At 38.0% G+C, this 15,482-nt stretch overlaps 2 protein-coding genes across 2 annotated transcripts in view; one reads left to right on the top strand and one right to left on the bottom strand.

Annotated features, from left to right (window-relative positions):
* SNRPD1 (small nuclear ribonucleoprotein D1 polypeptide) lies at positions 1–6,853 on the top strand. Its single transcript, XM_060781790.2, has 4 exons — positions 1–194; positions 4,436–4,512; positions 5,408–5,599; positions 6,674–6,853. The coding sequence occupies exons 1-4, from the start codon at positions 181–183 to the stop codon at positions 6,748–6,750; spliced, it is 360 nt and encodes a 119-aa protein (XP_060637773.1). The 5' UTR covers positions 1–180; the 3' UTR covers positions 6,751–6,853.
* The window catches only part of SLC6A20 (solute carrier family 6 member 20), a 24,304-nt gene continuing 15,618 nt past the window's right edge, over positions 6,797–15,482 (bottom strand). The window contains exons 5-11 of the mRNA XM_060781789.2: positions 13,611–13,721; positions 11,993–12,234; positions 10,696–10,858; positions 10,344–10,548; positions 9,511–9,670; positions 9,171–9,336; positions 6,797–8,426 (exon numbers count right to left, since the gene is read on the bottom strand). Coding sequence (XP_060637772.2) covers positions 8,298–8,426; positions 9,171–9,336; positions 9,511–9,670; positions 10,344–10,548; positions 10,696–10,858; positions 11,993–12,234; positions 13,611–13,721 — 1,176 coding nt within the window. The 3' untranslated portion in view covers positions 6,797–8,297. The remainder of the gene's footprint in view (positions 8,427–9,170; positions 9,337–9,510; positions 9,671–10,343; positions 10,549–10,695; positions 10,859–11,992; positions 12,235–13,610; positions 13,722–15,482) is intronic.

Below are 15,482 nucleotides of genomic sequence, written 5' to 3' on the forward strand. Positions count from 1 at the left end.
TTCCCTGGCCGGAAAGAGAAAAGAGGAGACGGAGCTTCCGCTCATTCATCGCGCGCGCCCTGTGTGTTGGGAGTGCGTTTTCTTCTCAGCGAGTAACGGACGCGGCCTAGTCTCCGTGCTCAATTTTTGGTGGTTTATTCCTCACTCGCTTAAGCATTTTCGGCCTACACTTTTGCCGCCATGAAGCTCGTGAGGTAAGGAAGCGGGCTTTTTGTCAGAAGCCACGCGGGCCAAGCCTGGGGTCCTTGCTCTTGGCCTGCAGGCCTTTCCTAATGGCTCCCCACTGAGTTATTTCCCATGAATTTAGCATGAATGGGCATGGATGATAATAGTGGGATTTCCCACCTCCTTCTATTTCTTGTTTCTTCCAAAATTGTGTCACTCTTCATAGCTCAGTCATATTCCAAACTCTGATATAATCTCATATTATTATCTATCTATATAAAAATGCTTTGTGCATAATGAGTACCTTAAAAACAAAAGAACGAATGAACGAAATCGCACCAAATTTGGCAACGAAACGTCTCACTACACAGGGAGTGACCATCACTCAAAAATTATGATTTTGTCATTTGGGAGTTGTAGTTGCTGGGATTTATAGTTCACCTATAATCAAAGAGCATTCTGAACCCCACCAAAGATGGAATTGAACCAAACTTGGCACACAATTCTCCCATGACCAACAGAAAACACTAGAAGAGTTTGGTGAGCATTGACCTTGGGTTTTGGAGTTTTTTATTTATTTATTTATTTATTTATTTGGAGTGTTTCTACCCCGCCCGTCTCAACCCCCTAGGGGGGACTCAGGGCGGCTTACAAAAGGCACAATTCGATGCCTAACAATTCACAAAATACAGTACAATATACAATACACAAATTTACCATATAATGTCAACAGTTATAACTAATTAAAACAATCAAACAGTATACTAGCAGCAATAAAATCATCTTGTGGTCAGTGTTCGCCAATTCATAGTTGTAGTTCAGCTACATTTAGAGAGCACTGTGGACTCAAAGAATAATGGATCTGGACCAAACTTGGCACGAATACTCAATATGCCCAAATATAAACACAGATGGAGTTTTGGGGAAATAGACCTTGACATATGGGAGTTGTAGTTACTAGGATTTTTAGTTCACCTACAATCAAGGAGCATTCTGAACCCCACCAATGAAATTGGGCCAAACTTCCCACACAGAACCCTCATAACCAACAGAAAATACTGTGTTTTCTGGTAGTCTTTGGTGACCCTTCTGACACCCCCTCGCAATTCGCCCCCAGGTTGAGAAATGCTGCCTTAAGGCCATCCAGTCCAACTCCCTTCAGCAGAGCAAGAAAACATAAAGCCCTCCTGACAAAGAGCCATCCAGCCATAGATGTAGATAAATATATATAATTCACACACACACATGTCTATGTCAGATATAGTACCATAGATTTGAAAGGGACCCCTAAAGAAGGACAATTAAATGTTGCATGTTCCAGAGTAGGCAAACCAGACAATCTCCACATCAACACTGGCAAAGAAACAGCAAGATATACTGTTTACCCACAAGCATAAAGAAATTACATATATTAGAAACCAACACTTTCTCATTACTTTATTTTCCAGATCACCAGACTGGGCCACAGCAATGCATGGCAGGGGACCGCTAGTATTATATATAATATTAATAAAGTTGTACTATAATATATTCTATATCATGTATACTATAGCTTACTATATAATACAATATATTATATAATACTAATAGTATAATGTACTCGTAGTGCATTAGTTATATTGTGGTATAATATACTACAATGTAATAATACAATAACTGTATATTATATATTACATGTAATATGACTAATATTGCAGTGTTGTGATATAGTGCAATATAATATATAATACTAATCTGCTATAATCGAGAAAGGCAGGGAGTTTCAGAAAAACATGTATTTCTGTTTTATTGACTATTCTAAAACCTTTGACTCTGTGGATCATAATAAATTGTGGCAAGTTCTTGGTGGTATGGGCATACCAAATCACCTTATCCCTCTCCTGAGGAATCTGTATAAGGATCAAGTAGCAACAGTAAGAACTGACCATGGAACAACAGACTGGTTCAAGACTGGGAAAGGCGTATGGCAGGGTTGTATATTCTCACCCAGCCTATTCAACTTTTAAGCAGAACACATCATGTGATGTGCGGGGCTTGAGGAATGAGGTGAAAATTGCTGGAAGAAACATTAACAACCTTAGATATGCAGACGACACCACTTTGATGGCCGAAAACAAGGACAAGCTGAGGAGACTTCTAATCAAGGTGAAAGAAGAAAGCGCAAAAGCTGAGTTGCAGTTAAACAAAAAAAACCAAAATTATGGCAACAAGAATGATTGACAACTGGGGAGTAGAGGGAGAAAACGTGGAGGCAGTGACAGACTTTGTATTTCTAGATGCAAAGATTACTGCAGACGCAGACTGCAGCCAGGAAATCAGGAGATGCGTACTTCTTGGGAGGAGAGCAATGACCAATCTTGATAAAATAATGAAGAGTAGAGACATCACACTGGCAACAAAGATTCGCATAGTTAAAGCAATGGTATTCCCCATAGTCACCTACGGAAGAGCTGGACCATAGGGAAGGCTGAGCGAAGGAAGATAGATGCTTTTGAACTGTGGTGTCCATACTTCAGGAAATAAAGCCTGAATGCTCGTTGGAGGGAAGAATAGTAGAGGCAAAGATGAAGTACTTTGGTTACATAATTAAAAGACAGGAAAGCTTAGAGAAGACAATGATGCTGGGGAAAATGGAAGAGAGGCCAACCAAGGGCAAGATGGATGGATGGTATCCTTGAAGTGACTGGAATGACCTTGAAGGAGCTGGGGGTGGTGACGACCAACAGGGAGCTCTGGCATGGACTGGTCCATGAAGTCACAAAGAGTCGGAAACAACTGAATGAATTAACAACAATCTGCTATGCTAATAGTACATTATATATACATGTATTGATAATATTATAATGTAATACAATAGAAATACAATATGAGATAATATGATATATTAAATATACTACTGATAATGTATAATATATATAATGATATACTGTTTTATTATATATTTGTATATTTTAAGTTGTAATATTTATGATTGTGGGTCGCTTTGAGTCTCCATATGAAGAGATAAAACAGGATATAAACAAAATATAATCCTTTGAATCAATGAAGGTTTGGAATTACTGTATTAAGTACTTTCAGAGTCTTTAGTTCAAAATTGCTGCCTGAGAGATTACTGTCTCTGTGTATGTTTGAAAGAATCATAAGTATAAAAATGTGTATTTTCAAATAGCGAGCTTTATGGAAAAATGGCAGGTGCACTTGGGGCCCTTTCAAAAAGGCCCTATATCTCAGGATCTGATCCCAGGTTTTCTATTTATCCCAGATTATCTGGCAGCGCAGACTCATATAATCCAGTTTAAAGCAGAAAACCTGGAATCAGATCCTGGGATATAGGGTCTGTCTGGATGGGCTCTTACTCAAGTCAAATGGGCCCTTGGTTTGGTTCCAGCCCTGGTGTGAATAGTCATCCATATTTACTGGCACGGATTTGTGTACCTGTTCATACTATCTTATATGTCAATGTTAATGCAGGGCCTCTGAAGATCTTACAATTATTCAACTAAATGGAGCAGTGAATCCCATAAAGTGTAAATTCCAGATACAGTGTTTGTACTGATTCCAGTGCTCTATTGTGTACTATAATGTGGTATTAGACCAATTATGTTTGTAATATGATACTGAATGTTATTGTTTTGCATTGTGATCTCAAGTAAATTGTCTCTTTATTTTTAAAAATGGTGAAAGTTTGTTATCTTGCTGTTCACATACATTTTAGTATGAGTGTTGCAAAAAATATAAAGGTTTCCTCAGCCTGAAAGGAAAGCTTTCACACATTCATTTATGTCTACTACATCCAAGCAACAAGTCCATTAAATTGACAGAGCACATTCTGAAATTATCCAGTGATTTGTAACATAGAAATTAAATTACAGCATGGCTCTTACTTGAATGTAAATTTTGCAGGACAGTCTGAAATTTTCTCCTGGGCCATGTCTATATGTCCTTAACCTGACAACATTTATCTTCAGGAGTCAATGCACAATTGATATTCTTGTGGACTTTCACAAACATCTCACAGAATAACACAATATTTCCATATAGCATTAATCACACTTGTTAGACTGAAGAATCACTAACTGCCATTGAAGATTCACTGCTTGTAGTTGTTACATTAGCCTTTGGCCACTAAGATAGTTTAGAAGTGCTATAAATGTTATTAACCTTGCTTTTTATGGAGATTCTAGTTGCAGAAAACAACTCCTTTATTTTACAGCCATGGATTATATTAAATATGAAAAATTAAACTACCTCTTTTAATCATAAATTGCAGATTTCTTATGAAACTAAGTCATGAAACCGTAACTATTGAACTGAAGAATGGGACCCAGGTTCATGGAACCATCACAGGTATGGGAGTTAGGATTCCTAAAATACAGTTACATTCTTTTTTTTCTGGTAGGAGTTCCATCTTCTCGGAATGTAATACTTGCACCTGGATAAAGTTTGGGGGTAACCTTTTTCAGAATAGTTAAATATGTATGAATATTATAAGCGACATACTTTTACCAACCTTTACTCAAGCAAAAGAGCACTGGATACATCTGAGTGCCCCATTTTTATTGGATAACGACTTCGTGAATTCGATTGGGCTTAGACAGCAGTTTACTTAAGGCCATCCTACATAACTTAACTGGGACTTAAACCTCATTATCCCTTCTTGCCCACAAATGCTGTTAAGCACTATATCCTGCCAACCTTCTAGACATCCACTTTCTCTGGGTCACTATTTGTCTATTAACTCTTTTCATAGAAGTAAGTGTTAGATGACACTTTCACCAGGTCTGTCATTATTGGAGAGAGGAGGTGGTGGTTAATTATGGCTCACAGCCTTATGTAATTTATCTGGAAGATATATATCTCCTGATTTGTTTGGTATTGTAAACAGACTGTTACATTAGTCTGGGATTTCTGGTAGCTGAAGTTCAAAACATGGAGGACCAAAAGTTCTGAACCACGGATTTAGATAATTAAAGGAAGCTCCTAAACAGTATTGTTCAAGCAATAAAAAAGAAACATAACTTTTTAGTCTCTTGTATATTCTTTTTGATTAGCAATACTGTGTGCAACTGTATTGGATAACAATATATAGGATCAATATATAGGATGCACACTCCATATTTCTCCATGCAAATAATGGTATGATTCATTGCTTGGTCTCTCAAATTAGATATGTTAATAAATGGCAATACAAGACTCTAAGATACCTGTATGCATAAAAAGCTCTCTCGCTTATGTTTTTCAGGAGTGGATGTTAGTATGAATACTCATCTGAAAGCTGTGAAAATGACTCTGAAAAACAGAGAACCTGTCCAATTGGAAACTTTGAGTATTAGAGGCAATAATATTAGGTATTTCATTCTGCCAGACAGCTTGCCGCTGGACACCCTTTTGGTGGATGTTGAACCAAAAGTCAAATCCAAGAAAAGGGAAGCAGGTTAGTGACTTTGTATTAGTTTACCATGGGTAGATATTTTTGTTGTGTATGTCTGTGTGATTATTTGAACTTGTATTCCATAAATATGCTTACTTCCTGCATTCATTCTTGTGCATATTGCAGCACCCTTTTTCATTCTTTGTACACAATCTGGTGATCAGTTGTATACATTTTTATGCATACTGGAAGTAATTAATAGTTGGAAAGCCATTGTTTTGCTCATTTTGATATTTAATGTGATTTTTCTTAATTTGTTTTACATAATAATGTCTTTCATCCTCTCCTTTTAAGCTGCAGCACTATCATTTTTTTTTTAGAAATGTTTCTTGTTCTGTCAGCCACCAGGCAGCATAGTACTGGGTTCAGTGGCCATAGCCTGCCTATCCTTCCAGTTCCAAACTAAAGTCTCAACAATATTATGCTCTTCGTTCCTTAATTTTTTGGAAACATTTTTTACATATCTGGATAATTTTAATAATGTATACAGCAGTGTGTGATTTTTTTGACGTTTATAATATATAGTATTCAATGATGCAAAAGAGACAGAGATCTATTTGTTTGGTTTTTTTCATGGCAGCTTTTTAAATGTTTGGAACATTTGTTCTGACTTTCTTCACAAGCTGTTAAAACAACACTGTAATTCCTTACGTGTAGAAAAGAGTCTTAAAAGATCAGTATGCCTGTTTTTGCTTTTGAAGAAAGCACTTGTACTGGGGACACACTGTGAATTAAGCTGTTGTGGAATCTGTCCTAGTGAGCTTTACAGGATTTATATCTACTTAGCAAATTTATCTGAATTTTGACAGGGGTTCACTGTGGTAACAGTAGCCTGTTTACTTGTGATCAAACTCAAGAGTGCTAGAAATCCCTTACCACATTCCTTAATATACTGCATTTTTTCTGGTGTTAAAAATGAATATATATCATTTTGCAACTAACCTCTGTTATTGTTTTGCTGACTATGTAGTGATAACTTTGATTTTACTAAATTTAAAATGGAAAATAAAGGTAGAACCTTTACATGCTACTATTTCATGTTTATTCAATAGAATTTCATTTCCTCCTTTCTTTCAGTTGCTGGAAGAGGGCGTGGGAGAGGACGTGGGAGAGGGAGAGGACGTGGCCGAGGAAGAGGAGGTCCAAGACGATAATTTCTTTATAGCAACTAAAATAAAAAAAATGCCAGGCAACTTTGACTATTTTTTGTACAGGTTTTGTTTAATGTCAATTTTTAATAAACCAGTGTGAAAATGTCTTGTCAGTTGCACATGACTCCCATGGAAACACTCTAATGAAGCCTGTCTTTGTTGCCTTTGGTACTGTCCTGCCCAAACTTGGAAATATAGCAAAATTTCTTCAAAATTCCCCAGAGGTGTAGAGCATGCTTCTAGCATAATCTGTCTTTTCACATATCCTGTTGTAACTTAAAGCACCTTGCACTGAGTTCTTTGTGTTCAACATTGCTTGACATTATTATACACATTAAGCTCGAACCAATATATTGACTTTCTATAAAAAGGTCTTGTGAGTATTTTACAATAGTGTTTTGACTGCCTAAGAAGTTTTACATGGGAAAAATGAATGTAGGGAATGCATTTGTCTGGAAGTATTCCAAGATTAAAGCTAGCATTCACTTTAGTATAAATTTCTGTTGAAAATGTTTTGATAGGGAAGTATTAAATGTATGGCAGACCCAGAAAAAATGCTTGTAGTGCTAAAAACTACATGTTTAAATTTGAAATGTTTTTCCAGTGTAGGATATACATAAATATTTTGTTGCTCCTTGTCTTTAGGGAAGTATGTAATGGGAATGTAGGTATCTGCTTCTCTTAAATTTTTATAGCTTTTTTATTTCAGGAAGTTTTTGACCAGGTGATTAAACTCCAGTGAAGGAAGGCAAGTAAGAATGAATCATTTGCTGAGACCATTTATATGCACATTATCTTAATACAGATTTAGGTTTTTTTTAGCTATTAATAATTCCTACAGGAGTGTAAAATGTGTCCTTCTGGGTGTTCTTGGACTGCAACTCCCAACATTCCTGGCCATTGACTGTGTTTGCCAGGGTTGCTGGGAAATTTAACTCAAAACATCTGGGTTGCTCTTGCCTTGGTCCTTAATATTTCCCCAGTCCTGTTATCATTTAAATGTATGTGAAGCACCTAAAGAAAAAATTAGTAGACTGTTAGCTGCTTGAGCTTGCTGTTTCCCAATATTAGTAATTCAGTGATAATGCTTTGCATGGTAAGTCAGGTAAATGAGCTAATATAGCTCCTAAAGGCTAGTATCTACTAAGAAATACATTCCATGAAGCATGCAAATAATTTGCATAGTCAGATCTATGCATTATCCATAGAAAAATCTGCAATGCTGCAGCTTTCCAGCAATGCAAAACTGCTGTGTTGCACTTTAGACACTAAAATAACTTTCTTCCACTCAAAAGGACTGAAATATACTTAATTGTTAAAGCCTTGGTAGTGTTTTGCTAGCCCTCAATTGCCATGTTTGTGTCTCTCAAACGCAATTGTAAACCTTTAGTTACTACAGAACAGCTTCTTCAACTACAGGAAGGTCCAAGAGAATATTAGGATGAGAATAGCCAAGTTCTGTGTATCTTGCTTATTGTTGGAATTCATAGCTGCTGTGGTCTTCAAGGTGGCACAGGGAAGTTGCAGCTGTTGCAATTCAAAGTCCAGTACTATCTACTCATTCGCCTTTTAATAAAAACTACTATTGCCCCAAGTGGTATACACAGAGTAGAAGCTGCCACAAGCAGCCCAATAACTGCCAGAGCACCACTTGGGTAGTCCTTTGTGACCAGTTGCCCCTGAAAGAGAAAGATCAGAATTTTAAACTGGGAAATGTATTCATATTGAGAAATAATATATGCTATTTTTGTAGGCCTGGTAATTGAATGCCCATACTGAAATCTCCCCCAAGGCTCTTGCTTTTCTTTTATAGTGAAGATTTTACCTTTCAGATATAGCTAAAATACTGTTCTCTTAAGTATGATTCAGCTGATGTTTACCTCTATACTTCCTCTTAAGCCAAAATTGAACAAGATTTGGAGAATATACTAAGTTAAATACATATATAATTAAATTTGAAACTAAGTTTGAAGTTTACTGGGCCAGATTTTCTTACTCACCTCGATGGCAATGGTGCAAACAATTCCATATACCAGGATTTATATTTTGTGACCATATCAGGAAAACAGCTATATAATTGAATGCTTTCTTTGGAACATTATATAAAATTGAGTTATACAGACCTGGCACATACTCTAGCTTTAAGAAAACAGACTTAATTTCACATAAGGGCTCATACTTGTGCAAAATTTTACTAGTTATTAAATTTTCAACTTGACTGAAGAATAATTAGACTATTAAACCGCAAAGAACAATTTTCTGATCTTTTGAATCTCCTAAAATTCTAAAGAGCTTTTCTTTTTTGTTTCTAAATGCCCCATAACTTTTGAAATGTGTACTCTAACCTAATAGAACTAACTGGAATAATTAAACTTCCTCACAGAGTTACTTTTATATAGTTAATATAGCAGTGAATAAAATACCTCCGTTGCATCCCAGGCTTGATATTGGAGCGTCCCTGTCCTGATGTAGTCCGTGAGGTAAAATATAAATAGGCTTATAATTAGCACAGGACTGACAAAAGCCCACATAATTTTCCAGTACCAACTTGGTTCGTGCCCAATCATCGCACCAAGAGCTTTCTGAAATCTGTTGGGGAAATAAACAATTTTTACATAAATCAAGGGATAGCCACGCTGTGAAAAGACGCAGGGATACTGATAAAGAACTTATACAAACAAGTCCCTTTTCACTGATCCATTCAGTTAATGGATCAGAACAGCAATTGGATAAGGGGGGAAAGATATTATGCCATTTTTTTACCTCCTTAGCCCATATACGTAACAGATAGCAATAGTTTCCACCAATACAATGAGCAGTAGGGATAAGGTAGCTGCATAGTCATTGAAGATATCAAACCAGTAGTTGCCAGCTTGCATGGTAAATAATAGGCCAACGACACAGTTGATAATACAAACTCCACCTATAAGAGTAGAGGAAGTAATTTTAGTTGCATCTGGAAGGAGAAGCAGACACCAAAATAGTTTGTAATGGAACAGTTTTTTGTTGTTGTGTTGCACATTGTACTGTTAAATGCTCTGTAATCTCATATGAAAGTAGACTATACAGCTAGAGCAATCAGTCCTGTCCTGACACTTTTGTCTTTCAAAAAAACAAGCATCATTGATTTATCAATACTATAGAGCAATATCAAGGAACATGATCAAGCCCTATTTCCTATTTTCAACAGACCAGCAGGTGCCACAGCATTCAAATTATCCCAATTGGCAGAAAGGGCTGATGGTATGTTTGCATCTCCCACTCCAGATACGTAAATTGAAGTAATGTATTGTAGTGGACAAGTAGTTGGTTCTAGCACCTCTAATTTATGTCCAAAACAACACATTCAACTGAAATGGCAATATATATATTACAGGTAAAGCCCTGCCAGTGAGACTAATGGATACCTGGTTCTTGGATGCATTAGATCAGTGGTTCTCAACCTATGGGTCCCCAGATGTTTTAGTCTACAACTCCCATAAATCCCAGCCAGTTTACTAGCTGTTAGGATTTCTGGGAGTTGAAGGTGAAAATGTCTGAGGGCCCACAGGTTGAGAACCACTGCATTAGATCTATTAGGAAATAATCAGATTTACCTGAGATCATCTCTCTGGGCACATGGGAGGAAATGAACTTGCTGTCAGTCAAAGGAGTGAGGATGGCTGCAGTGTTTCCCAGCATGCTGCCTATTCCCAACATCAGCAGCATAATGAAATACAACACTGAATACAGTTGTGACACCTCCATGTTCTTGATGGCTTCAGAATACACTATGAAGGCCAATCCAGTTCCTTGGACAGCCTATCCATGGAGAAAATCCACATTATGGAGACCGCATTGGCAAGTGCGAAGTGTTAGAAGGGGAATTAATACTGCAGTTTAGCCAACACATAAATTCAGTAGCCGAACCCCTAGATATGTTCAAGAGAAGTGAGAAAATCAGCTCACCGTGTCTAGTTCAGCTTCCAGGCTGCAGTTCTTAATCTGTGGCAATAAATCTGCATATTCTCTGGGATGAGCAGATGCTAAAAAATGTTTCATATCATCCAGGTTTTCCATTGTTATCAATCCCTCTTCCAAGTCAAAAAAATTGGTCAGTAATAAGATCACCCTGCATGATAAATTAAACAATCTTTCTGGTAAAAAAAATCAAAATATTTGTGTTTGTATGTGTGTGTATGTATATTTGTGTGTGTTGGGAGGGTATACACACATACATGCATACTGTACACAGGTCTATGTAGGTCAATTGATTGGTTGATTTGTACCACAAAGGCTCCCCCATAGCTTAATGGATCTGGACCAAATTTGGCACACATAATGTACATTATCCAACTTAAAATAATTTAAGAGTTTCAATTAAAAAACTGCCTCTTTCTGGCTCAGAGCAGAAGGAAAGAAATGGAAGAAAGTGAATTGGCTGTTGCTGGGTGAAGTGGTCCTCTGTCATGTCACTGGAAAAGACAGTGAAGCTACTGCTATAGGACATATTTGAGGGGAAGGGAGAAAGGAAGAGAAAAACTGGAAAATGGGAAGGAAGGAAGAGGAGAAAGGGGAAAAGATATGGGGAGGGAAGGAAAGAAAGAGAAAACGAAAAGGGGATGTGGAAGAGAAAGGTAAGAAGGGGAAGGTGTAAGGGAAAGCAAGAGAAGAATGAAAGAAAGGGAGAAGGTGTATGAGGGAAACAAAGAAATGAGCAACAGTGAAACCAATGTCATATTGCTAAAAGGGATGGCACAACAAGTGGTGAAGCCAACGTTCTGGATGGCTGCTGGAAAGGCGGAAAAATAAATCAGTGCCACAGCTTAAAAAAAGAAAGAAATGAGCAACAGAAAATGCATAATGGGCAAGGTTACATCACGTGATAGCCCTTAGCCTCTGTGGGACTCCCATGGGATTCTGTTTCAGAAATGTACAGAAATAGAGCCCTACTATGTTGCTGTGTACCTAAGAAGGAGGCATTAATCAAATCCACAAATAGTGAAATCTGCAAATGTGAAGCGCCAACTAGGAATCATGAGATTCATGTTTGTGATGGAACTGAAGTGGTCACAAAGCGATTTTATTCAAACCATCACCAATTTTAAGCATAAAATATCACAATGTACATTTATTGGGCTAGAGACACACTTCCCTTTTACACAATTAAGTCTTCAATACCACTAAACAGAGGAAGCCCTTCCAGGAACATCAAAACTTAAGGTTCTAGTTTCATCAAGGGAACAGGATTAAAAGTCAAGCTTACTTCTTTATGCAGTTCTCATAGTTGAATGTTGCTTTAAAGCCATAAATGGAGAAAGTGACAATGCTGGCAAATACTGAAGTGGTGCTGTTTATTAACGAAACAATGATGGCATGTCGCTCGCAGTTGTTGCTTTGTTCATTGTAGCTAGCAAAAGCTATCAAGCTGCCAAAGCCAAGTCCAAGAGAGAAGAAGATCTGAGTGGCTGCATTAATCCAAGTCTTGGGATTTGCTAATTCTTCTAGCTGCAAGGCATAAGTCACAAGGATGGATTGACTGAATAGAAGCTTAGAACACTTGTTCATATTTTTAATTTGCTTAATTTAATTAAAAATTTACGTGGCGTCATACATTTGGGACAAAGAATGGTAAATATTAGCCTAAATGCAACAACTAATCTCATATTAAACTAATGGAATTAAATTGAACTTGGGAAGTCAACACTCACATAAGTTCCATTGAGTCAGGTCTAATCCTGTGGATTCTTACTCTGGATAAATCCCGCAGAATTCAATGGTGCTTCCTTGTAAGTGTGACAAGGATTGTGGCCTTAGTGTCACATAATTTAAGATAGTCCCAGATGTCAGAGCTGGGGGAGCATAAGCTTTGACCTGTAATCCTCCATTTTCAACTCATTTTCCTTAACTTTGAACATTCTTGTGCTATCAATCTTTATACATCTTATTGCATTGATCTATTAATCTACTGAGAGGTTTTGTGCCAACAAAGATGTCCCTAGCAGCAAGGAGATAAGTTATGCAACTGCTGTATGTATATTTGTTTATTAAAGCACATGAATAAGCATACACTGATCACAAATTAAACGCCTTTAGATTTGGGCATTAAAGACACAGTTTTTACAATAGCTGGCTTCCTACATTGCAGTTACAGATTCATAAAGCTAGAATTACAAATCTGTACCTGTTCCGTTTTCAGCAAGCTCTATATTCACAATTTTGGCACTACTGCCATTATAACAAATGGCAGTAGTGCTCCCCAAGCCTATCTTAACAGCAGCAGCCATCAAACAACAAAGATCTGTCCTTTTGGAAACTGGGGCTTTACGGGATTATGTTTTTCACCAACTCCCACCAGCAATCTGCAATGTAAGAAGGAGTTGCTATCTGGCAGAAGGGGGCTGGAAATGTAATCCTGCTACATTCTCTAGGGGAACAGATCTCAATCGCTCAATGCTGGCTATTAAGGTAGATTTGGGGATGGAGGTGGTAGGCAAGATGTAGTTACACATTCATAACTATGTGAAGTAAGATCTCAGCAAATATTCAATATTTTTTTTGCCAGAGATCAATAATACCAATAACACCAATTTATCTTTGATGTATATATGTTGCCCCATTCACTTCTGTGGAAAAGACAGCTCTGCTTTCTTGGAAGAGAGTTTCCCATAAATGTATTGGCAAAACTTTTCCTGAAGGTGCAGATTGATAGATGTAATACTTTTGAATGATACATTCTGTCAGTATGTTTTTGTCCTACTGAGATCACATTCCTAAGAATTTACTGTATTATACTATATTCTTGATTGGCAGGAAAGTTTAGTTATGAAAGTATACGTTTCTATTTCTATTAGCAATTGTTGAGGATTCTACTGTGCTAGTACCTTGGGTGTGAACATGTACGTCAGCCCATTTGCAGCTCCATGGAGTGTTAAGCCTCTGATTAAATATATTGTGAGGACCACATATGGCATCGTAGCTGTTACATAAACAACCTGCAAGAAACACATACATTTTTTAGTGGAGAAACACATTTAAATCTGAACTTTAGTGCTTGTATGCTATATTCCAGAAGCATTTTCAAGTGTTGAGGTGGGTTTCAGTTTTGGACGAATTTATGTGTCATTACCTAGAATTCTGCATAGTGAAGCAGCTGCCTCAGGAAACACATATGGGAGGGGGCAACAATCCAGGATTGTTCTTCTCAAATTTGCCATTCCTTGTTCTTAGAGTGCAGAGGTGTGTGTGCTACACATGCTTTGCTCATCCCTTAAACTGCTGTGTTGCCTTCAGATGTGGGAGAGAACACTCTCCCATTAACAATGTGGACTAAAGGGTGAACCTCAAAACAATTTTCAGGTATCAGAAGAATAGTCGTTAACCTTCTCTGAATGCTAAACTTCGCTCAGAACTATGGTTATACCACTTTTAAAGCTCTATCTCCTCATAGTAACCCCCCCCCCCACATATTATTGATCTGTGAGCTTCTCTAATATTCCAGTTGTTGCTACCATAACATTTTGGAGTAAAGTTATCATATATATTTATGTATAAGCCAACCTTGTATAAGTCAAGGGTCGGTTTTATGGATTTTTATTAGATCCATCTATATATATAAATTTGTTAGGGGCATCCAACGAGGAAAGAAAACTCAAAAACCCCCCAACGAAACTTAACCAAAATTCCCATGCCCATAACACAACCCACAAGGTACAAACATATCTACTCAAAATGAAAAACAACACAACAACACACTCACAAAACGGCAAAACAACAAAACTCAAAAATTCCCCAACGAAACTTAACCAAAATTCCCATGCCCATAACACAACCCACAAGGTACAAACATATCTACTCAAAATGAAAAACAACACAACACACTCACAAAACGGCAAAACAACAAAACTCAAAAATCCCCCAACGAAACTTAACCAAAATTCCCATGCCCATAACACAACCCACAAGGTACAAACATATCTACTCAAAATGAAAAACAACACAACAACACACTCACAAAACGGCAAAACAACAAAACTCAAAAATCCCCCAACGAAACTTAATCAAACTTCTCATGCGCATAACACAACCCACAAGGTACAAACATATCTACTCAAAATGAAAAACAACACAACAACACACTCACAAAACAGCAAAACAACAAAACTCAAAAATCCCCCAACGAAACTTAACCAAAATTCCCATGCCCATAACACAACCACAAGGTACAAACATATCTACTCAAAATGAAAAACAACACAACAACACACTCAAAAAACGGCAAAACAACAAAACTAAAAAATCCCCCAACGAAACTTAACCAAAATTCCCATGCCCATAACACAACCCACAAGGTACAAACATATCTACTCAAAATGAAAAACAACTCACTCCAAGCCCCGTCGCGCCGCTTCCCGCACACACACACACCCTGCCGCACACACACACACAACCCCACACTCCATCACTCCCCCCGCCGCCGCACGCACACACGCAACCCCACTCCCCCTGCCGCCGCACGCACACACGCAACCCCACGCTCCATCACTCCCCCCGCCGCCGCACGCACACACGCAACCCCACGCTCCATCACTCCCCCCGCCGCCGCACGCACACACGCAACCCCACGCTCCATCACTCCCCCCGCCGCTGCACACACACACACAACCCCACGCTCCATCACTCCCCCACCCCAATCTTACCTCCTTTTACTTCACGCCACCTCCAAACCCCACCCCGCCCCTTCCTGCCCTGTCAAA

This window comes from Anolis sagrei, chromosome 6, assembly GCF_037176765.1.
Source record: "Anolis sagrei isolate rAnoSag1 chromosome 6, rAnoSag1.mat, whole genome shotgun sequence".
Classification (NCBI taxonomy): Eukaryota; Metazoa; Chordata; class Lepidosauria; order Squamata; family Dactyloidae; genus Anolis; species Anolis sagrei.

Coding starts and splice junctions, on each gene's coding strand:
- SNRPD1 (XM_060781790.2), top strand. Junction 4,513..5,407: donor GGTTCATGGAACCATCACAG/GTATGGGAGTTA, acceptor TATGTTTTTCAG/GAGTGGATGTTAGTATGAAT. Junction 5,600..6,673: donor ATCCAAGAAAAGGGAAGCAG/GTTAGTGACTTT, acceptor CCTTTCTTTCAG/TTGCTGGAAGAGGGCGTGGG.